General features: G+C 45.5%; 1 protein-coding gene across 4 annotated transcripts in view; it reads left to right on the top strand.

Moving 5' to 3' along the window:
- FBXW11 (F-box and WD repeat domain containing 11) overlaps nt 1–24,816 on the top strand; it is a 123,105-nt gene that overhangs the window by 81,211 nt on the left and 17,078 nt on the right. For all 4 annotated transcript variants that reach the window (XM_056856415.1, XM_056856412.1, XM_056856416.1 and 1 more), the window contains 2 exons: nt 7,678–7,864; nt 8,280–8,370. In XM_056856415.1, the coding sequence (XP_056712393.1) occupies nt 7,678–7,864; nt 8,280–8,370 (278 nt within the window). The remainder of the gene's footprint in view (nt 1–7,677; nt 7,865–8,279; nt 8,371–24,816) is intronic.

Genomic DNA, 24,816 nt, shown 5'->3' with positions numbered 1-24,816 from the left:
TGTCCTTTTTCAAAGATGGACGAATCAAGGGTCTCAAGCCAGCCACCCTTCGCCGACAACTTGCCGCAATAGCCACCTTAGTTCCCAAGATCTCAGGCATCCAGATAACTAAACATCCTCATGTAAGGGCCTTCCTTAGAGGGGTCAGTCTCTCCTCCCCAGCAGTGGCCCATAGATTTCCCACATGGAGTCTCCATACAGTTTTATCCGCCCTCTCCAAGGCACCTTTCGAACCTTTACGTTCTACCGACCTAAGACACCTGAGAATGAAGGTTTTGTTCCTAACGGCCGTTACCTCGGCTCGAAGGGTCTCAGAGTTGGGGGCTCTTTCGGTTAGACCAGAGTTATGTACCTTTCACAGGGATAAGGTGGTCCTTCGCCCAGACCCATCCTTCCTCCCTAAGGTTAACACCAAATTCCATAGGGACTAGGAATTAGTGCTGCCCTCCTTCTGCCCCAACCCCCAACATCCCAAAGAGAGAGAATGGCACACTTTAGACCTTAGGAGGGCACTCAAGATCTACATCTCACGCACTGAGGGCATCAGGACCTCTGAATCCTTGTTTATCAATTTGTCAGCCCCAAATAAAGGCAAACCCATGTCTCGCATGGCAATAAGCCGCACCATCAGATCTTGCATTTCCCAGGCCTATAGCTCCAACAAGTTGGCCGTGCCACAAGGCATCACGGCCCATTCTGTCAGGAGTGCCGCTACCACAGCTGCCCTCCATCGACAGGCTTCCCTAGAGGAAATCTGCAAGGCGGCGACCTGGTCGTCCGTCTCCACTTTTGTCCGTCATTATAAATTGAATCTGTTCGCTTCTGCGGACGCGGCCTTCGGCCGCAGAGTCCTTCAGAGCGTTTTGCAAAATTCTTAACCCACCTGGGCCAGGGACAGCTCTTGTAAGTCCCACTTTACAGATGACCTCCTCTTCCAGAGCGAGAACGAGCCTTGGATACTCACTGTGAAGGCTCCTTCTGCTCTGGAATACGGAGGTCATCTGGCCCACCTCTCAGGAATTTAGCATTTTGTTCAGGATTAGCTAGTTCGTTTGGGGATCTAGCAACTTCCTGCCTTTTCCACAATGGAGCCACGGCTCTTAGTTGAGTTGCTGTTACTAACACTTATTGTTTTCTTCTCACAGTTACTGTTGTTCCTTCTATTTAAACCTTCCTGTCCTTAAAAAAAAAAAAAAAAGGAATTTAGGCGTTCTTGTGCCCTATAGCTCGTAAAGTTTCAAACTGGAAATGAGGGGGCGTTTCCTCAGAGACAGGAAGTCAAAGTTTTAGTCCTGCCTCCCAGAAGCAAGAGGAACGGAAACACCCACTTTACAGATGACCTCCGTATTCCAGAGCAGAAGGAGCCTTCACAGTGAGTATCCAAGGCTCGTTCTCATCACCAGAAAAGCTGATTGGATCCATTTTCATTGGTGCCTCTGCCTTTCCAGATGCAGAGAATTCGCTGGAGACGAAGAACACTCCATTGTCTTGGTTTATCAAATTTCTTGCTAGCGTGCCTTCTACTGGCCAGAGGAAGTAACGTCCTATAAAATAGTACTGTTGGCCAAGATCACTTGTAGATGGATTGGGATGTTTTGAATTGCCGTGAATGTAATTTGCCATAGAAACTAAAATGTTTAAGTTTTTAATTTGAGGTCTGCTTATTCATAAGCCGCAATCTCAGCTTGTATAAGCAACCAAGTGTCCGAACTTTTTTTGTGTTGCTTTTGGAAAGCAGGCTTCTGCTAGCTTCCATTATAAAGTCTTAGTTTCAGCTATTAACTTTGGATTATTGAATTGTTTTGACCTTTTCAGTGCCAATTTTGCTTTACCACAAGAGAAAGGATGCTTGTGAAGTCTGAAGGAAATTAGACTGTTTTTGAAACTCACAAGCTGTTAACATTTTTTTAATTTTTCTGTCATCTCTGAAAAGCTTATTGCCACTTCCGTCTTTCCATCTAATAAAGTCACCATGGAAACTTATACTCATTACATGCTGCTGGCACATTAAGATACTAATACCTTTTGTGGTGGGTACTTTTACATTCTGCGTCCATTGATGTTGAGGGAGATACTTTTTTCCCTCACTGTAGGTCAAAGCATTTGATCCCCTGCTGAATTTGCCCGTTTGCCCTCTGACGAAGAAATGACCAGTCCATAATTTTAATGGTAAGTCTATTGTAGCTATGAGAGACAGAATAACAACAGGAAAACCCCCAGAAACCCAGAAGACAAAAGTCAGAGATTGATGTGCATTATAATGAGTGAAATAAGTATTTGATCCCTTTGCAAAAGATGGCTTAGTACTTGGTGGCAAAACCCTTGTTGGCAATTACAGAGGTCAGACGTTTCTTGTAGGTGGCCACCAGGTTTGCACACATCTGAGGAGGTATTTTGTCTCACTCCTCTTTGCAGATCCTCTCCAAGTCAGTAAGATTTCGAGGCTGATGTGTAGCTACTCGAACCTTCAGCTCCCTCCACAGATTTTCGATGGGATTAAGGTCTGGAGACTGGGTAGGCCACTCCAGGACCTTAATGTGCTTCTTCTTGAACCATTCCTTTGTTACCTTGGCTGTGTGTTTTGGGTCATTGACATGCTGGAATACCCATCCTCGACCCATTTTCAATGCCCTGGCTGAGGGAAGGAGGTGCTCACCCAAGATTTAACGATACATGGTCTGGTTCATCATCCCTTCGATGCTGTGAAGGTGTCCTGTCCCCTTAGCAGAAAAACACCCCCAAAGCATAATATGTCCCCCTCCATGTTTGACGGTGGGGATGGTGTTCTTGGGGTCGTAGGCAGCATTCCTCCACCTCCAAACACGGCGAGTTGAGTTGATGCCAAAGAGCTCGATTTGGGTCTCATCTGACCACAACACTTTCACCCAGTTCTCCTCTGGGTCATTCAGATGTGCATTGGCAAACTGCAGACAGGCCTGTACATGTGCTGTCTTGAGCAAGGGGACCTTGCGGGCTCTGCAAGATCTCAGTCCTTCACCGCGTAGTGTGTTATCAACTGTTTTCATGGTGACTATGGTCCCAGCTGCCCTGAGATCATTGACAAGTTCCCCCCGTGTAGTTCTGGGCTGCTTCATCACCGTTCTCATGATCATTGCAACTCCACGAGATGAGATTTTGCATGGAGTCCCAGACCGAGGGAGGTTGACAGTTAGGGTTAGGGTTGTCACCTTCTCACCAAGCTGCTTGGCAATAGTCTTGTAGCCCAGTCCAGCCTTGTGCAGGTCTACAATCTTGTCCCTGACATCCTTGGACAGCTCTTTGGTCTTGGTCATGGTGGCTAGTTTGGAATCTGATGGATTGATTGCTTCTGTCGACAGCAGAACCCTAACCCTAACCCTAATCTGGCTAGTTGATAGGGGATCAAATACTTATTTCACTCATTATAATGCACATCAATCTCTGACTTTTGTCTTCTGGGTTTCTGGGGTTTTTCCTGTTGTTATTCTGTCTCTCACAGCTACAATAAACCTACCATTAAAATTATGGACTGGTCATTTCTTCGTCAGAGGGCAAACAGGCAAATTTAGCAGGGGATCAAATACTTTTTCCCCCTCACTGTGTATAGTGTTTTCTTGCACAATGCCTTGATGTTTTGAACTTGACTTGCTAGCTGTCGGCTACTTTCTAGTTTATGGCTTCTTGTCAAAAGATCCACTCAGGTAAATCACTTCTGAATCTGGAAAATGTTATTCTAGGAGAAGCCAGGCTGACCCTAGTCTCAGCAGTGGATTCCCATCAGTTATTTATTTGGGAAACTGTTGTCCACTTTAATATAATTTCTTTTTAGTTTTTTTTGTTGGGGGGGTTTGACTACTCTGATTATATCTGGTTACCAAGTTGGTTCACAGTGCAATTATGAAAACACAAAATCATAAACCTTTAAAACAATACATGATATATAAAAGAGAAAACCACTTTTCCTCAGCCGACCAATGCAGCCCACCATAGCAGCCACTCAGTCCAAATGGAAGGTACTCCAAAACAGGTAGATCTTTCAGCCAAGTCTACAAGTCTGTTAGAAATGATGACCCTCTCAACTGACGTGGAGGGTATTCCACAGGTGTAGGGTGGAAGCCAAATAGGTCCTTCCTTGGGCCCAACCAACAAGGCTTCCTTAAGGAAGCTCCCCTTGCTTGGATCTCAAGTTGTGGGTTGGACAGTAGGGGATGAAGGCTGTTCTTAAGGCCACTTTGAGCTTTGCAGGTACAACAGAAGAACAAACCTCAGTTGGTAGAAGTCATTCTGAGCAGTTTTTGATGATTATTTTGTCCAGAGATCATGTGGAGTTGAGAGGTTGCTGCATAGTTGTGGATTTTGTTAAAATTTTGCCAGGCCATTGCATCTATTGAATTGTATTTACAGATATATTTTTTTAATCCATCACGGGGGATAGGGCTGCAACCCTTCAAAAATGTGTTCAGGAACACATTTCTTGTGAAGTGTTTGCTTATTCTTGTTGCCATAAAATGAGATGTACACTACCTACAACAGTCATTATGGCCTTACTTTGGAAGCTCAGTATCTCTTTCAAAAATACAGTGTGGTGTGCCAGAATTAGTAGAAGTTCAGCAGTAACTGATGGCCAAACATTTATAAAAAGCTTCCAGATTTTTAAGCATTTCCACGCTTATTATTTCCAAGGTGCACGTTGATCCAATATTGTTTGGTTATGTAAATGCACCCAGCACATTTCATGGTGGAGCTGCTGAATTCTCGAAAAATGCCCCCATCAGCTACTATGATATTCAAAGATAATTTAGAATGGGCCTAGCAACTTCAAGAAAAATTATGTCAATGTTCCAACCCATTATATTAAGAAAAAAATGTAAATGTTAACATTATGTGTGCCCTACCGGACTTACCGTATCATTGCTAATTACTGGAAGTGCAAACAAATTTTAATATGCTTCAGTGTGAATCAAATAATTTAAATTCTCTGTATTGTAGAAGGCATTGATTTTTGTATATGTTAGCAGTAACAGTAGGAGCCCCGTGGCACAAAGTGGTAAACTGCAGTACTGCAGTCCATGCTGTGCTCACGACCTGAGTTTGATCCCAGCAGAAGTTGGTTTCAGGTAGCTGGCTCAAGGTTGACTCAGCCTTCCATCCTTCCGAGGTCGGTAAAATGAGGACCCAGATTGCTGTGGGTAAAGGGAAGATGACTGAGGAAGGCACTGGCAAACCACCCCTAAAACACAGTCTGCCTAGTAAACCTCGGGATGTGATGTCACCCCATGGGTCAGGAATGACCCGGTGCTTGCACAGGGAACCTTTACCTTTTACCTAGCAGTAACAGTACCAAGTGTGCATTTCAGCATTTCTTCAAAAATTCTTCCCATCTTTCTGTATTGTGGGAGTAGAATTTAGTTTCTCTATCTAATTTGAAAGTTTTATTTTTGAAACTGTATCACTGAACTAAAGCATTACAAAGCACAAAGAAGGAAGGGGTCACCAAAAATTATGGGTGAGATAATTAAGGAGCTAATATGTTACAAACAAACCAGGATAACTCTGAGTTAATGGATACACATTTGGCTGCTAAATCTTTATTATATGCTGTACAAACTGTGCTTGAATACAGAAATAAGTCTGGGAAACCCTTGACACAGTTGTTGTCCAATAACCAAATTACTCAGTTAATTCCATGTATAATAAAAGAAAGCAGAAATTTTGTTCAGTATGCATAGGAGATAATGGGGAATTTGCTGATTTCTTTGAGAAACTATGTGAATTCGAACATCATTTATACCAGAATGTCTGTAATTGACTTATATCAATTACTGGTCTCATGTGTTAGAGAAAAATATGGTTCAACCAGGTGCCAGAAGTATAGAATCAGAAATTAGAATGTTAAAGCATCAACATTTTGTAGAATCTGTAAACAGTTTTATTTAAACTGTCAAATTTGATGAATGGTTGAGAGCTTAAATTGATCTCAAATGTTTAAAACATCGCTGGAAGTTTTGGTGTGATAGAACATTTCATCCAAGGATAGTATTGAAAGATTGGAGCTCATCATATTAAGACTGGATTGGACACAGTTTGCAATCTCTTATATCTTCATAGATTATCAAATTTTGTATCTATTTATGGCTATTCTAGGTTGCCCGGTTGTTGGATCTCCAGAGGAACTGGTTGGTCACTGTGTGAGACAGGATGCTAGACTAGATGTACCTCTGGTCCAATCCAGCAGGGCTCTTCGTATGTTCTTAAGTGTCTCAAAATGTGAAAGAGCTTTAAATTCCATTAAAATTTCATAACTGATTGGTTGAAAGAATAAAATTTGAGTCCAGTGTCATGTTCTTGGAATATTTTTACTGGAATAAACTTCAGTACAATTTTTAAATTGCAAGTTCTGTTTGTAAGTATTTGTCAAATGTGTATGCTAAGCTAGCCATGCAATAAAGTAGCTCTAACCATTCAAACTGTTCTCTTAGATATCTTGTGTCTCCCCCCTCCCCCCAATTCCTTCTTGGCCTGAGGAATTTACCTTAAATTATGCTGACTAACCTATTCATGTGTTTAAGTTACAAGGGCCATATCTTACCAGCTTTAAAAACTGTACTCTGTGTGTTGGCTCACATCCAGGCTCAGTTCAAAATGCTGGATTATTATCTGTGACACCCCCCCCCCCCCGGAATGGGCTGCCCGTTAAACACCTGGATAATTTCTTTTTAAAAAATTAACTCCATAACCTTCCTATATAGAGCAGGGAAATTCAAGTCTGATAATGCTAGTGAATTCATAAGGCCAAAGGTATTCACCTGCTAAAGTTTCAAGTGAAGCTTAGGCATGTAAGAAAAAACTGGCAAGTATGGAGTTTGTTCCATTCTTTTTGCTTGACATTGAAGATGGATTCTGAATTGATCCAGCCTCTACTAAAGTAGTTTCTATTGATGAATTTCTTTTGGTGTCAAGAAGAAAGGGTAAAGAATGGGGAGGCTAGTGAACTAGGGTGCTTTGGATCCGAGCGGCAGACTCTTATAATACTTGACAAAACACTTTTGGAAAGGAGTGGAATTTCAAAAGCAGTTTATGATACGTCATATGAGTGGGAGTGTGGACCTGTTGTTCAGGGGGGTTCACTTGGTGCAAGTATGCCTTTAGAGTGACGCAAGTAAAGTAGCTCTCTGGATTGGGCCCAGGTACTTATTTAAGATAGTGTAATTTGGATCTGTAGTCCGTTGATGCTTTTTCATCCAGAGCCTAAAGAGCTCTTAATTTAGACGTCTTTAATTTTACATAAATATTCTATTATAGTACTGTGTAGTAAATTTTATGTGCAATGTTATGTGGTGCTTATCCATGATGGTTATTAATGTAAATATCTGAAGAGGGTAAGGCTGTGGAATGTTTTCCCCCTCAGAGGAAGTATGACTTTATTTATATAGAAAAGAGCAAGAGTCCAGTAATACCTTAAAGACTAACAAAATTTCTGGTAGGGTATGAGCTTTCGTGAGTCACAGCTCACTTCTTCAGATACAGCTAGTTAGTCTTTAAGGTGTCACTGGAGTCTTGCTCTTTTCTACTGCTACAGACAGACTAACACAGCTACCCATTGTGATTTATTTATATAGTTTTGCAGTTCGAGGCAGAGTTTTCTATGGAAACCCCCCCTGACAATTCTATTCATTTTTTTCCCTTTCCCCCCCCAAGAGCAAGGCCTAGATCACATAGCAGAAAATATCCTATCCTACCTTGATGCCCGATCGCTCTGTGCAGCAGAGCTGGTTTGTAAGGAATGGCAACGAGTTATTTCGGAGGGCATGCTATGGAAGAAGCTTATTGAGAGAATGGTACGAACTGATCCACTCTGGAAAGGGCTGTCTGAAAGAAGGGGCTGGTATGTATCTGTGTAAAAAACCTGCATGCAATCTTTCTTAAGACTTAGAAGGTCAACCAACAAGGCAACTTACAACCAAAAATAAACCGTGGGCGTTGAGGTTTGTCAATACTGGTTATCAGCTTAAACACTGAGGATTGTACCCAGTGGTGGTGGTCTTCAACATAAGTACCATTGAGCTAAAGGAAGTATGGAGGTGATTTCCACAGGCCCTCTTCCCCCATGGGCTCCTCAGCCCCAAACCTTTCATGAGAGGTCCCCTGAACCCCGGGAGAAGGGGGCTGAATGGGCTACAGTGTGTGGGGGGTGGGATTTAACCATTACTATTTTGTTTTGATTTTGGCTTCAGTGTGTCTTGCAGTGTCTGAATGCAGAATGTGAACTTTTAATTTCTCTCTCTCTTTCTGTTTCTTAGGGATCAGTACCTGTTTAAAAACAGGCCCACAGATGGCCCTCCCAATTCGTTTTACAGGTCACTGTACCCAAAGATAATACAAGATATAGAGGTATGTTTTTGACAGCCACCTTTTAAGTTGCATTGTGTCTGAAGCTGCATTCCCATGGAACTTTAGTACTTTGGTACAGTTCTGTCACATTTTTAATTTTATAACAGGACACTGACCTTAAGTGAAGAAGTGACACCTGATTCAGCAAGGCTGCTATGGAATTATTTAAACAGAATTCTGAGAACGGGCTGCATTGGAGTCAGAATTTAAGTCTCAGGCAGTACAAGTTTAAGCAGCGGTATTGTAGAATGCAGAAGAGAGAATATGAAAGAGATCAAGGCATACATCACAAAATAAACAATGGAATTGCAGGAGAAGAATCTAGTTGGTGTGTGCCTCTCCAGTTCATAGTCAGCCTCAGTTGTATACAGTGTGGTGTATTGGTTAAGAGCGGTGGACTCTAGACTGAAGGACCAGGTTTGATTCCCCACTCCTCCGCATGAAGTGTGCTGGGTGATCTTGGGCTAGTCGTAGTTCTCTCAGAACTCTCTTAGCCCCACCTACTTCACCAGGTGTCTGCTGTGGTGAGGGGAAGGGAAGGAGATTGAAGGCGCTTTGAGACTCCTTAAAGGTAGAGAAAAGCAGGGTGTAAAAACCAACTCTTCTTCTCCTTCTTCTACATGGGACTGTTTTTGGACCTAGCAGCTGTTCTGTTTATTGCAAGGGAACTGAGGCCTGTGTGTCCACTGCTTTGTCTTGACAGAGGTCTCTTAGCCTTACTATGAGCCAAACAAACCAAAACTTAGACTTCTGCAAATCCCTTCCTTAGTTATGACTGTTTAAGTAGAACAGGAGAACTTGCTTCAATCATTTGAACCGGCCCAGGGCCAAGCAGCCCTTTCTGTTAAAAATGTTTTTAAAAGTGCAACACTAGGATGTCAGAGCATCAGGTTTCTTCTTGGTTTTTTTTATTAGAATATCATTAAAACGATTCCCATCATATCGCTTATTGCAAATATGCTGTTAATCTGGGTATGCAGGGCTAATAATTTGAAATCATGAGAGCTTCTGTTCAACCCTATGCTTCTCTGGTGGTAAAAAAACAAACACTGGTGAGAACAGCTACTTAAAAATGGAAGGAATGAAGATAGTTTTCATTCTCGTCCAGCCTCCCAAAGTGTGTTCAGACTGCAAAGGAGAGGGGGAATCGATGGGCTGGGAATAGACTGGGGTCTGGGATATGCAGATGCAAATCCCCACTCTACCATATGATATTTGCTTGATGACCTCAAGTGTGTAGTGCTTATAGTGTGTAGTGCTTATACCGGGTGTGTAGTGCTTATAGTGTTGGGCTCGGATCTGGGAGGTCCAGGTTCAAATCCCCACTCTGCCGTGGAAGCTGGGTGACCCTGGGCTAGTCACACTTTCTCAGATTAACCCGTCTCACAGGGTGGTTGTGAGGACAGAACGGAGAAGTGGAGAATAATGTTAAGCCTCTTTGGGTCCCCATCGGGGAGAAAGTTGGGGTATAAATTTACACACATGAACACACATGAAGCTGCCTTATACTGAATCAGACCCTTGGTCCATCAAAGTCAGTATTGTCTACTCAGACCGACAGCAGCTCTTCAGGGTCTCAGGCAGAAGTCTTTCCCATCAGCTACTTGCCTAGTCCCTGTAACTGGAAATGCCGGGGATTGAACTTGGGACCTTCTGCGTGCCAAGCAGGTGCTCTATCACTGAGCCACAGCCCCTCCCCAAGATAAATAAATATGCCTCTTAGTGATGTGATGATAAAAAGGGGAAGGGAGAACAACATGCACCACCCTATGAGCCCTTTAGAGGAGGGACAGGGTTAAAGATGCAAGAGGTATAGATTTGGCACAGGAAACATGTGCCTTTGGCTACTGTCCCAGAGATTACTGTTACTTGCCACATGTGAATGCCAGATTATTTGATTTCATTTACACCCTGCTTTTTTCTCCAGTGGGTTATCTAAAGTAGTTTAAAGCATCTCTCTTCATGTGATGTGTAGGTTAGCACTACCACACTGGCTATGAGGCTGGATTTAAGCCATGATGTTGTTGATTGGTGGGGTAGCGCAACCAATAATGTTCTGTCATGTTGTGTTCATAGGTCTTTTCAGAAGGACCTCCTTTCATTTATATTTACCAATATTTAAGTTTTTCTGTGACCTCTTCCTAAAATAATTGCTTTACCATAATGTGCTCATGGGTGAAATTCTTGAGGTTGTCCCCATTATGTTTAGATATATGTATTTGAGGATATATTTAATACTAATATTTGCATGCCTTTAGTGACAATGTTTTTTAAATCCTTTGGTCCTCAGGTTATAAAAAGATGTTGGGGTCAGACCTCAATTATAACATAACTTGGGGGGAAAGATGTATTCGATAGCAGCTGCCCTAGGTTAACTATAAAAGCTTTTTTGTAATCCAGGGGTTCAACTAAACAGGTCTGAGTCCTAATTTATGTACTTCTTAAAATTTCTTAAAGGCATGAAAAAGGGTGTGTGTCTCTGTGTGTGTGTGTGTTTTTTTTTTTTTGTTTTTTTTTACATTTGGGTGCTGTGATGGATGCTTTGGGAACATGCAGAGAACTTTGGGAACATGCAGAGACCCATCCTGACCCAGATGCTTAAATATCTAAACAAACACCCCCTCCCTCTTCTGCCACCACCTCTTCAGATTAAAAAATGGAGAGTGTCTTTACTATTTTAAGTATTAAAGGCTTCCAAAGACTCAGTACTCTTATAAAATAGTTGTCTGTGTTTGTGCACCCATTATCAAAGAAAATTCAGAAATGTGTATGGTATTTTAAAAGGCTAGAAAGCAGAAAACAGTCCTTTGCCTTTGCATCATTTTTACATAATTGCCTTCGCCACATTGGCTTCTTCCAATCTGGAGAAGCCGCAGGAAGTCCAGCCATACTGGCTGCATTCCCTAAAGAGCTCCACACAAAAAACACAACAGCTCCCTCAATCTTCAGCAACAGAACCAACTTTAAGATTTCCAGATGATGGACATCTTTCTGGATTGGCCAGCGAGTGAATAGGTTTAGCCAGTGACAGGAAGGGAGTTCATGCCAATCACAGTGAATAATTCAGAGGAAGGTCATCTGAACCAAGCACCCGCAATGACAGGAACCATTGAAGGAGAGTGAAGATTGACCATTTGCACCTCTTAAGAGGGTGCAAGGCAGGAGGGACGTTATTTTGCTATTGCTCTAGTACTGAGCTGGAAGAGTGCCTTCTCAGCAGGTCTGTCTAGAGGTCCTCAGGAGGTCCTGAGTGTTGTGGCGCTGGTTACCAGGGTACTTTCCAGGGAACTCTTGGTCTAAGGGAGTTTCCCAGCAAGAAAAGCCTCCCATTTCCCCCTTCCTACAGTAACAATTGGTGTTTCAGCAGTTTGCAAAATGTTAAGCAGAACAAAGAATTTACAAACAGGCTGTGAGGTACTAGAGTCAGACAACGACCATTAACACATGGCCATTTCGTCTTGCAGTTCTCCCTCTCGTGTCTTACACTTTTATATTCCGGGAGCCAAAACCCAAACACATGATTCTGAGAGAAGGCTGTTCACTAAATCCATCGTTAAAAAAACAGGAGGGGGGGGAAGATCTCTGCCTTCCCTGTCAGCTGAAAGAGGGGAGGGGGGAGAAGCAACAACAAACCCTGACACACCCCTCCCCAAAAAGACAAGGAAAAAGGGGAGGAGAGCCCTGCCACTAATTGAACACATGAAGCTGCTTTATACTGAATCAGACCTCGGTCCATCAAAGTCAGTATTGTCTACTCAGACTGGCTCTCCAGGGTCTCAGGCCGGGGTCTTTCTCGTCACCTACCTGCCTAGTCCCTTTAACTGAAGATGCCGGGGATTGAACTTGGGCCCTTCTGCATGCCAAGCAGATGCTCTGCCGCTGAGCCACAGCCCCTCCCACCCAGCAGCTCCCTTGATGGTGGCAGCAGCACCAGGTGAGGGGGGCAGGGGCTCTGGCGGTGGGCGTTGACGAAGGTTGACTGGCTGGACACGACGGACTCATCCAAATCCGCCTGGAGTTTGGGTTGCCAACGCCTACTCCTCCTCGCGTAGCACAGGTGCCCGTCACACTGAGGATGGGGGGAGAGAGAGGGGCACAGGGTCCGGGGGGCAGATTGTTGCCGCTGCTGCCACCAGGGCTTCTCCCGGCAGGGAGTCAACCCGAGAGCTCATACACACCTTTGAGCACCCGCAGCTGCTGTGAGGCTTTCTTTTAATTCAGCGCAAGGCAGGAACTGGAAAACCTTGGGAAGTTTCAGGATAAGGTGGTTTGATCTCACACACAGGACATGACCGTGCGTGTTGACGGGTGATTTGTTACATTCACGGGAGAATCGCAGGACAAAACAGACATGCGTTTTCGACCAAAGAGAAATTTCCACATTCCCTTGCTACTGAATGGATTTCTGACAAAGGGAAGAGGTGTTGTCCAGGCTTCCAAAAAGAGTCTGAAACAGCTTGCCCAAACTTAGAATATCAATTAAAGAAAACAATACAGTACAAGGCATTTTGGTAAACTAAAGTTCATTCTTTAACAGGGCTGGAAATGCATGCTACTACAAATTGGTGTTTGCTTCAAGGCATGTTTATGCAGATTTTGTAAATGTGCCCCTGACAGATATAAGAACACAGCAGCTCAAGGAAGAAATTAGAGCAGCAAATTATGTCAAAGGGGCTTTTGGAACTGGATAAGTTGCTCTCTGCTTCCAGAACGGCCAGTAAGGGAGAGCCATCATTTTTAACGAGAGCCCCTACCCTTTTTTTGGCATTCAAGGTGGTCAGGTAACCTCAGATAACTACCTGGATCCCTTGTGCTGACCCACCAGATTTCACTGCCTTAGGAACCTCCTGTAAAGGCAAGACTAGTTTTGGGTTTGTCCCAGGAAATTTTATTTAGGTATGCAAAACTTGTTTTTGTGGAAATCTGACTTTGGGTTCAGTTAATCATGTGCTTGGACACAGTCCCAAAATATTGTAGTACAATTTGACTCTTATTAGCAGACTGTGTGAACAGGCAGCTTGCCAGGTGGGCTGCAGATCCCGCCCCCACCCCCAACTCCAAATCCCTGGGCCTTTTCCATATTATCCGTGATGCTGAGCCAACTGCTTAGCTATTCGTTTCGAATTAGTACAGATGTAATTTATTCCTCGTGAGCTGTTAGGAAGAATATTTTCTGCTTTCATATCTGAAAATCCATGGAAGCTGTCTCCATCTTTTTCCCCCCTATGGAAATGCTTTCTGGTTTCCTTTTAAATTAATATTTCCCCCTCCCTAAAGTTTTCTTTTGTGGGCAGGGGGCGGGGAGGGACTAAGGCTATGAAGCCATCAAGTGGACTCTGCGTTTTCAGTCCCAAGTAGGAGGAAAGACTTTAAAAGGTTTTGTCCTGATTTCCTTGCTTCGGAAGGAGACTGGAAGCTTTCCATTCAAGTTCTACTGTTGGGGCGGTAAGAGAAATAGAAGCGTTATCCCCTACAGTGGACTTGAAGCCTTGTGCATAAATAGTTGAGCGGCTGCTGTGACGGACAGGAGGCAATTCGGTCCCTGAAGATGAAACAACCAGTCTGTTAGTGTCTGATCCCATTTGAACGCTGCTCTAACATCCAATCACTTTTTAGAGGGCCGGTTGAATTGGGCGGGGAGGATGCAGTACCTGGCAGTTCTGGCCTTAGCAGGAGAGCAGACAGACAGAGCACAGCTCAGCCTCAGAAGGCATGCAGGATTGGGGTCAGCTTAGGGTTGCCAGCCTCCACGTGGCACCTGGAGATCGCCTGCTATTATGAATGATCTCCAGACGAACAAGATCCAGTTCCCCTGGATAAAATGGCTGCTTTGGAGAGTGGATTCTATGGCATTATACTCTGCTGAAGTCCCGCCCCAGGCTCCAACCCAGAGCTGGCAACCCTAAGTCAGCTGTATCTCAGGAAGAGGACACAGCGACTGTTTTGGGGGTTTGTCTCTGGTGATGAGCAGAGTTGTAATGATTTAGGCTGAGTCTTGGGGAGAGGATTGACTGATAGGGTTAGAATGCCTGAATGTGATGAGGCTAACCTTGTGTTCAGGACTGAGAAGCCTCTTGGAAACAGTCTGTTTCTAACCCTTAGTGATAGCAGGTTGTATAACTGTCAATCGGTGGCAGTTAGGAGCTGGAAGCCTGTGAACTGAACAGCAAAAGTGTATTTTAAACTGATTCTTAAGCGTAAGGATGTGTCACTGGCCACCAAGATCAAGTTAATTCATGCCATCATATTTCCTATTATTATGTATGGGTGTGAAAGCTGGACATTGAAAAAAGCTGGTAGGAAGAAAGTCAATTCCTTTGAAATATGGTGTTGGAGGAGAGTGTTACGGATACCCTGGACCACCAAAAAAACAAATCAGTGGGTTATAGATCAAATCAAGCCTGAACTGACCCTAGAAGCTAAAATGACTAAACTGAGGCTGTCGTATTTCGGTCACATTATGAGAAGACAAGAGTAACTGGAAAAGACAAGTCATGCTAGGAAAAGTAGAGGGCAGCAGGAAAAGAGGAAGACCCAACAAGAGATGGATTGACTCAATCAAGGAAGCCACAGCCCTCAGTTTGCAAGATCTGAGCAAGGCTGTCAAAGATAGGACATTTTGGAGGTCATTGATTCATAGGATCGCCATGAGTCGGAAGCGACTTGATGGCACTTAACACATTAAAGCCATATCTAGTGAATAAATCTAAGTGCCTCAGCCAGGGTATTCCTTGTCTGACTGCCGAAGAGTTCCTTTAAACTTCTGTAATATGAATAAACTACCTTTGTTTGTTTTCAGATCTTGCCTCAGATCTTAGTGTCTTACTATTCTGTCCCAAGAAAAGCTGAATTCTGTGACCTAGATGAACTATGCATGTTTGCATAACATTATCATTTTTACTACTCCCAACCATTCATTCTAGTAGAGAGGCAAGGAGTTTTGTGTAAGGCACCGAAGTCGTCCTCCGAATCTTAACGAAAGAGGAGGCTTTCCCTGAGGCCCAAGCCATTTTTGGTCTTCATTGGTCAGAACCAGCACCTTGAAATGAGATGAGAACTTAGTGGAGTGGTAGCCAGTGTGACTTAGCAAGAATTTGCATAATGTACTCTGGATCTAAGCCTGGCCAAAGGACCAGCAACAGAAATTGGTATCAGCAAAAGTTTCTGTGCTGTGCTGTTAAGGGGCCATGTAGAGCACATTGCAGTATTCAGTCCAAGAGAGTTAGCAAGGAAGCGTGAATTACCTTGATAGCAAGTTTTGAGTGTCATTAACCAAAAGTTTCCTACCAAGCTTTATCCTGTATGTAACCAGGGGCAAGGCTGGGCCAGGAGAGAGCCTGTTGCTCCTAGGTCACCCACACTGCATCTGTCAGCAACTCTGTTTTATCTAGGTTCAGATTCAGCAATTACAATACCCTCATCCACTCCACAAAACATCCCATGGGATAAAGCAGTTTGCGTAACACAACCTCTGTGGCCTCATAATCTGCACTCATCACATCAAACATCCCCAGCAGAACTAGGGCTGAAGGTGACTCTTTTCAAGGCCCAGTGATAAAAGGAAGTAATTCTTCACACAACACATAGTTAAATTGTGGAACTCCCTGCCCCAGGATGTGGCGATGGCTGCCAACTTGGAAGGCTTTAAGAGGGGAGTGGACATGTTCATGGTGGAGAGGGGTATTCATGGCTACAAGTCAAAATGGATACTAGTCATGATGTATACCTATTCTCTCCAGGATCAGAGGAGCATGCCAATTATATTAGGCACTGTGGAACACAAGAAGGACAATGCTGCTGCTGTTGTCTTGTTTGTGGGCTTCCTAGAGGCACCTGGTTGGCCACTGTGTGAACAGACTGCTGGACTTGTTGGGTCTTGGTCTGATCCAGCATGGCTTTTCTTATGTTCTTATTTCTAATCCAAGGCCAGCCCTGCTTAGCTTCCAAGATCTGACAAGAGCGGACTAACCCAGTCAATTCAGGTCTGGGCAATGTGTTCATTAATTGTAGATAATTTATTTTCTTATTTATCTATTCAAGTTTAATTATTATTCAAGTAGATCATTTATTTTCTTATGTATTTATTTAAACCCCATCTTTCCTCTTGGCTCAAGAGATAACACACCACCACTCCACAGTTTGAAGCCATAGTCAGAAGTGAGTTTGCAAACCGTGGTCTGGTTGCTAACCGTGGTTAGTAAAAATATAAATATGACATTTGCCACAGTTATCTCAAGGGCTGAAAGCAGTGAGAAAACCTGCACAAGAGGAGAGCGAGCAAGCTAGCTGGGCTTATGGTTTGGCAGTCGGGCAACATATCTGCATTGGGTCTGTAGGTATTATGGGAAATCTCATACAGCAAACAACTGGAAAGGGGTGTGCAAAAGCTGGGTTTCATCAGACCCCCCTTTTCTGCTGGTCCTCCAACGTGCCTCAGCTATATTCAGCTATATTTAGTTCTTTAGAATCTCGTTTCTTTGTACTCCCATCTGTCTTTACTCCTGCCAATTTCTGTGCAGCTGTATATATTTTTTGTGTGTATTGTGGCTACTTTCCCAGTGTATTGGCAATTGACACACTAAAGGGGATTTTACAAATTCTCCAAAATATGAAACATTTTCCCACAGTAGCAACACCACATAATGTCTCTCTGAAATCGCACCTACTCATAGAATTAAACTGTGCACCTGCAAGGGTATTACCGATTCACGGCACTCTGGCCTAGCGATGAATAACACTCTCTGGTTGCTTTGATTTGCAGCCCACGTTTGCTTCTGGTAACTTTATAAAAGGAGTTTAAAAATGTGAAAATTGCACCAAATGGGAAGCAAGTTTCTCCCTAAACGCGTAGGTAGAATTGTTTTGACTAGTATTTTATTTGGTGAACTGGCTGCTGCGTACAGTACTTCACGAATTAGCGGCAGTCAGAAACGTGGATAGAATAAAGCGATACCACTTGGGAGGGGGAGCGCGATCCAATATGCATAAACAAAAACTAGTTAAGGGTGAATTATTGTGTTGAGAACAACAGAATCCTTCAGGGCTGTTTTCAACCCATTAAATGCATAGCAGATCGAGTGTGCAAGATGATCATGAGTGATAAGTCACTAGGTAAGCAAGGCAAAATTTCCTGTTCTGGAGACTGTTCCTTTTCTGGAATGCATACTAAGTGCATACTAATTGACTTAAAAGGTGGTCATTTGCAACTAAATAAAAGTTTTATGCTACCTAAGAACATAATTGGTCGTAGTTAGAACACGAAGCTGCTTTATGAGCCTGCATCGACTCCAGCCTTAGCTCCTCAGCTTTTTATGGCTAGTACGGAGAAAGCTGCCAATTTCAGAATGCTCTTCTGCCAAGAAGTTCTCTTTCTCTTTCTTCTTACACAAGGGCAAGAGGAAGTGGTGCCCAACACAGCTTGGCGCTGCTTGAAGAGATCCTGTTCCCAAGCCCTTGTTCTCTGCCCCCTCTAGCTGCAGTGGTAAGGCAGGTGACAGCTAGAGACGGGGCTTTTCCAGGGGTGGCACCTCACCTGAGGAATGCCCGTCCTTGGGAGGCTTGTCTGGCACACACTTTACTGCATTTTGGGCACCAGATGAAAACATTTTATTCAGCCCAGCTTTTAGCTGAAGGCTTCCTCCATTTTTAGCTGTTGGCTTTTTTGGGGGGGGGGGGAGTTCTAGCCTAGCACCCATTCAATGAATGCTATATGAGGCTGCTGCGTACAGGTTTTGTAGTATTTTTATGCCCCCCCTCTCCCGGGCTGGCTTTTTACTTGTTCTATTGCTGATTTCAATGTTGATGGCTTATTTTTGTTTTTATTATTATTATTGTCGCATTGTTTTTACCTTGTGAGCTGACTTGAGAAGGTGTCTGGAGAGGCAGAGCATAAATTCCCTAAATCAAGTAAATATTAACTCAGGAACAACGTAGTAAAAGTTGCTTGTAAGGTAGAGCCTCTGTTGTTGGTGTTTTTATTATGCAGAGAAGCAGAGAGCTGTCTCTTGTGGATTGCCTTTTGCTTGCTGTCACTTGTGGACTATCTGGGGCGGGGGGGCAGGTGTAAAAAGTAAGGAACGTAACACAGCGGGTATAATGTGATGGCTGGGGGAGTAGGACTGAAGGGAGTTAATTTCCCTGTACATTTCTGTTCATTTCTGTTTATAAGGCTGGTCTCTGCTGAATAACTATGGTAAAGTAACTGAATCTCTGGACCTCTGCATGTGTGGCAGTTTCTTTGCATGGCTATCCAAACTGTGTAATGCGTTGAAAGCAGTCCAAAGATAAATTTCACTATTAAATAGGCTGGAGCCTGTATGGAAGAATAAGCATTGATTCATACATTACACATGAACCTGAATGTCATGGACCGCAGGTTGGTCACTCTCAGCCTTATCTACCTCTCAGAGTTACTGTGAGAATAAAATGGAGGTGGGGAGGATGGTACTGTGAGCACCTTTGAGGAAGAAGAAGAGTTTGGTTTTTATATGCCTTTCTCTACCACTTAAGGAAGAATCAAAGCGGCTAACAATCACCTGCCCCCCCCCACAACAGACACCCTGTAAGGTAGGTGGGGCTGAGAGAGCTCTAAGATAACTGTGACTAGCCCAAGGTCACCCATCTGGTTTTATGTGTAGGAGCAGGGAAACCAAGCCGGTTCACCAGATTAGCCTCCGCCGCTCATGTGGAGGAGTGAGGAATCAAACCCGGTTCTCCAGATTAAAGTCCACGGCTCCAAACCACCGCTCTTAACCACTACACCATGCTGGCAACTGAAAGCCAACCCTTTAAAGAGGTCCTTTCTGTTTCCAGTGTCAGACACAGAAGTGGGGTGCTCTGGTGAGTGCTACTCTCCAAAGCTGAGATAGCCTCAAGGGTTGACTTAAGGGTGGGGGGACCGAAGGGCTGTGGGAAGGTGTTAGCAGCACTGAGTCCTCTCAAGCTCACCCGCCTTCTTAAATTGATCAGCTCTCACATCTCGATGATATGGCAGACTGGATACGCCCCGAGCCCACCTCAGCCTGGTAATCCTTGGCTCATTGGGGGGAAATTATGGTTTTTACCATATCTAGGATGAAAACGCTAGTAAACAGCCGTCTGTCAAACGAGAGTTCTGTGGCAAAAACATTAGGTTCATTGATACAGATATGCAACTGCACTCAGGAAGAAGGTAATAAAGTGATCTCCAGTGGGGTACCTGTGCTTCATCTTCAGTTTTCGGTGCAGCCCCACATGTGGGACTGCGCCTGCGTGCAGGCCTGCCGCCGGAAACTTTTATTAGCCTTAGACCTTTAAGGGGGATGCCTCTCCCCTTGAGCAGCGGGCCGGCTTGGTGCCAAAACCACTGCGTGTTCCTGGGCGGGGTATCCCCTCCTTCCTCAGTTCCTTCTTTGCCGCCGCCAAGAACGGAGCTTTTCGCCTGACCTCAGAATTCCTTCGTTATTCCACTTTCGATTTGTGAGTTTTTCCACACAGGGCTGCCGCTGGGATCCTCCCAACCAGCCCACCAACCGTTACCGATCCTCGATCTACCGTACTACGGGTGAGGAGAGCGAGAAAACCCTGTTTCCCCGGTTCCCTCACCCTCGTGCTGAGTCCCAGGATTGCCCCCAAGACCCAGTTTAAACTGTGTCCCAAGGGCGCTACGAAGATACCGCACACGGACCAACATGAACTGTGCTTAATCTGCTTAGGCGAGGGGCATAACGTATCGGCTTGTGGCATATGTCAGCGTTTTTCCACCCGGGCTCCCAACGCCCGTGCAGACCGCTTGAACGCGGAGCTCTGGAAGAAGGCCCTGATGGCTCCTTCCCCTGCGACCAGCTCCAAATCTCCTAGGAGCACGCAATCTGTGCGCTCGGCTCCAGCTTTGCAGACACCCGGATCCGGCCCAGATCCGAGGTCCTCGGATCCGACTACCCTCTCGGATCCGATGCACGTCTCTAAGAAACACAAGCACAAGACGAAGCATAAGCAAAAAAGCACCGGATCCAGCCGCCCAAGCTCAAAACCAGCTACCCCCGCGCATACCCTCCCGGATCCGAGGCCCCTTACACAAGCGCCTCTCCCTGTACCGAGGACCCCGTCATTCCATTCGGGCTCACCTCTCCAATGCTTCTCCGATGTAGAACTGGATCCATTAGACGACCCACTCTTACTGTCGGATCCAAACCTCTCGGATCCGACTCCCTCGGATCCGACTCCCCCGGCTCCAAGGAATACTCCACAACCTCTTCAGAGCCTGTCGACTCAGCCTACCATCTCTCCAGAGCTAGTAAAGGACTGGATTGATTTTTGCAGGTATCGCCAGATCACCCTCCAAGGCAAACCTCTAGTACTCGAGACCCCACAACTCCCCTCACCCTTCACGCCTCTGATTCAACGGAGTCCTAGGGTTGAGTCGGATCCAGAGGACTCAGAAACAAGAGCCTCTGCAGGAATGTCAGAGGACGTCTCTGAACCTTCCCCTGATGAGTTAGTAGGCGACACAGAGGCAGGGTCTCCTTCAGAGGATCTCAAGTTAAGAACAGAACAGATGATCAGGATGGCTGAGGCTTTGGATATTAACATCTCCACATCAGACAACAAGCCTAAGGACAAGATCCTCAGCCGCTTGTACCCAGATCATCCAAGAATCGCTGCCTTCCCCATTCTGGAAGGTCTCGCCGACATCACCAAAACCGTCTGGAAGAAGCCATCATCCACCCCTCCGTCCACCAAGAAGATAGAAAATCTCTATCGAGTAAAGCCAGACTCAGCAGAGTTCCTGATGGTTCATCCTGCCCCATCCTCCATTGTCACGGGGAGATGCAGTCTAGACAAAGACAAGGGCATCACTCCACCCCTTCTGATAAGGAGAGCAGACGCCTAGACCATCTGGGTAGAAAGGCCTACACCTCCTCAGTGTTAAACTTCCGTATCGCCAACTATCAGACGATCGTGGGGGGGTATCAGTTGTTCCTGTGGGAAAAGGCCAGCCCTCACATAGACTTACTGCCGGAAGAGTCCAGATCGGCCCTAAAACTCATCCAAGCTGAAGCAACTCGATTGTCAAAGCAGGAGATTAGTGCGGGCAAACATGCAGCTGAAGAGGCAGCCAGATCCATGGCCACAGCCATTACCTTAAGACACCACTCCTGGCTACGCACAACGGCCCTCCCAGCAGACACCAGAACCCAGGTCGAGGACCTCCCCTTCGAGGGTGATACCTTGTTCGCCTCAGGCACCACTTAATTCTTGACTAATATAAAGACCTTCAGACAGCAAGATCTTTAGGCATTACCACGGCCTTTCAACCCCAACGGGATAGATTTCAGCCTTGACACCAGGGCTTCAACTCATCCTTCAACAGAAGCCAACGGTATCAAAGGTTCCAGCCATATCCTCCCCAGGGCAAGTTTCATCCGCCAGGGCAGCAAGGGCAACGCAAGCACAATTTCAAGCAAAGAACCAACACTGGCCCTCAACAGAGGGACCAGAGACAACCCAACCAGAAATTCTGACTACCCTCACCGGCCAGTCAAGGGGACTTTCCGTTCCTGAATAGATTGGCCAGATTTACAGAGGCCTGGCGGTCCATTTGTTCGGACTCTTGGGTCCTCCGGATCATTTCAGAAGGCTACCGCCTAGAGTTCAAGTTTTTGCCCACCTGTTCTCCCGCCAGTTCTGCACGGGACAACCCATTTCGAGATTTTGCTCCACAATTAGAGGAGCTGTTGTTGAAAGGAGCGGTTCAAAAAGCCTCCCCAACCTGTTCTGGTTTTTTCTCCAGGATATTTATGGTGGAGAAGAAAGATGGGGGCTCCAGACCCATTACTGACCTAAGAATTCTCAATAAATGTTTATGGATCTCAAAGTTCTGGATGGTCTCACTGACTTCTGTGATAGAGCTGATCACTCCCAATACATGGTTCGCAGTGCTAGACCTTAAGGACGCGTACTTTCACGTGTCTATACACCCAGATCATAGAACATTCCTCATGTTCCGCTATGGTACGGAGGTGTTCCACTACACGGTTCTACCATTTGGACTGGCCACAGCCCCTCGAGTTTTCACAAAATGCATGGCGGTAGGCATGTCATACTTTAGGGACAAGGGATGCAGTATCTTCCCGTACCTTGATGACTGGCTCCTGACAGCCAACAGTCCTGCCCTTTTGTCATCTCACCTTGAACTGGTCCTTTCTACTTGCACTGACCTAGGTCTCTTGGTCAATGTAAAGAAATCTAGACTAGACCCCTCCCTCCAAGCCCGATTCATTGGGGCTGTGCTTGACTCCAGCACAGGAAAAGCTTTCTTACCACAAGAAAGAGTGACAACAATTAAAAGCCTAGTACAACACTTCTTAAGGTGCAGACACCAACCAGTAGTCTCCATACAAAGACTTTTAGGCCTCATGGCCTCGACCACAGCAGTCACCCCCTTTGCTAGATTGCAGATGAGGGAACTTCAGAACTGGTTTCTCAGGGCATTTAACCCTACCCGTCACTCCCAGCTGCATAGACTCTCTATCCCTAGAGGGGTGTTAAGATCTTTGCATTGATGGCTTGCTGAACCCAATTTATTGAAGGGTATACCCTTTGGCCATTGGACCCCAGATTTTACTCTTACCACAGATGCCTCTAGGGAGGTGGGAACCCAGGGAATCATCCCTGCACATAAACCTGTTAGAATTACGGGCTGTGCGTTATGTACTTACCTCCTTCACAGATATCCTACGGGGCTCCAGAACTCTCCTCCAATCAGGCAACACCTGCACAGTATTCTACATCAACAAGCAGGGAGGCACGGGCTCCATCCCCCTGTGTGCAGAGGCTCGGAGGGTCTGGCTAGTGGCTCTCTCGAACGACATCCAGTTGAGAGCCATACACATAGCAGGGATACACAATACCTGGGCAGATTCCCTCAGCAGGAAATTCCTGACCAATCACGAGTGGGAGCTACAGGAGTGTTTCTTGCAACCCATATTCCGAGACCTGTTCGCCACCAGGGAGAACAGGAAGGCAGAGGAGTTCTGCTCGCTGGCAGGAAACAACCCAATGTCCCTAGGGGATGCCTTTCAGATCATTTGGTCGGGCTCCCTTTTCTATGCCTTCCCCCCGTTTCCCCTCTTAGCGAGAGTACTGGGGAAAATCAGATCGGACAAGACCTCGTGCATCCTGATAGCACCCGTGTGGCCTCGCCAAATACGGTTCACAGAACTGATGCGTTTAGCAGAAGGTACCTACAGACCCTTACCCAGACACCCGGGCCTACTCAGATGGGGCAGCCTTCTTCACCACGACGTGGACAGGCTGCACCTAGCAGCTTGGAGAATCGTGCCCAACCAGGGATGGGCCTGTCCTCCCCAGTATGGGAGGTAATCCTTCAAGCCAGAAAACCCTCCACTCGATACTCATACGATAGGAAGTGGGAAAGGTTTGATAAGTGGTCTGACCAAGGGCCTTTCCCCCTTTTTCTGCCCACTCCTTCGAATCCTTGATTACCTTTTGGATCTAACTAAGATAGGCCTCGCTGTCTCCTCGGTGAGAGTACATCTTGCTGCGATTTCAGCGTTCCATGATAAGCTAGAGGGGTACACTGTTTTTCCCCACCCTCTTTCCAAGCATTTTCTTAGAGGGCTTAATAATGTGTTTCCCCCTGTTCCAAGGTTAACCCCTCAATGGTCCCTTTCGCTAGTTTTGGCTAGACTCATGTTACCCCCGTTTGAACCTTTGGTTCATACACATTTGCCACTACTCTCAGCCAAGTTTGCATTTTTAGTTGCAGTCACTTCAACCCGAAGAGTTAGTGAGCTGGCTGCTCTCAGGATAGATAACCCGTTTCTTAGAGTGTTTAACGAAAGGGTGGTGCTACACCCCAGCCTCAAGTTCAAACCTAAGGTAGTCTCTAGTTTTCATATGTCGCAGGACTTGGTATTACCAGTTTTTTTCCCAAAACCAACTTCCCCTGCGGAGAAGACCCTACACACGTTAGACCTTAAGAGGGCATACTTTACTACATTGATAGAACAAAACATTTTAGACAATCAAAATCTCTTTTTATTTGTTTTCAAGGCCCCAAGAAGGGGAAGCCTGCATCCCCCCAGTCCATAGCTAGGTGGGTGGTATCGGCAATAAAACTTGCTTACAGGGAAGCAAAGATGACGTGTCCTTTGGAAGTCAGGGCTCATTCCACCAGAGCCCAGGGCTCCTCGGCTGCGCTTCATAGAAGAGTCCCTGTTGGTGACATCTGCAAGGCGGCGATGTGGGCAAGCGAAGACGTGTTTGTCAGACACTACGCGCTGGACCTGCAAGCCAGGAGAGACGCGGAAGTGGGAAGAGCAGTCCTTCAGACGTTGTTTTCCTAGATCGACACCCACCTCCTGTTGGGTAAGCTTGTTAAAATCCCACATGTGGGGCTGCACCGAAGACTGAAGATGAAAACAGAGTTGCACTTACCTGTAA

This window comes from Euleptes europaea, chromosome 10 (assembly GCF_029931775.1).
Source record: "Euleptes europaea isolate rEulEur1 chromosome 10, rEulEur1.hap1, whole genome shotgun sequence".
Lineage (NCBI taxonomy): Eukaryota > Metazoa > Chordata > Lepidosauria > Squamata > Sphaerodactylidae > Euleptes > Euleptes europaea.
This window is presented reverse-complemented; position numbering and strand designations above follow the sequence as displayed.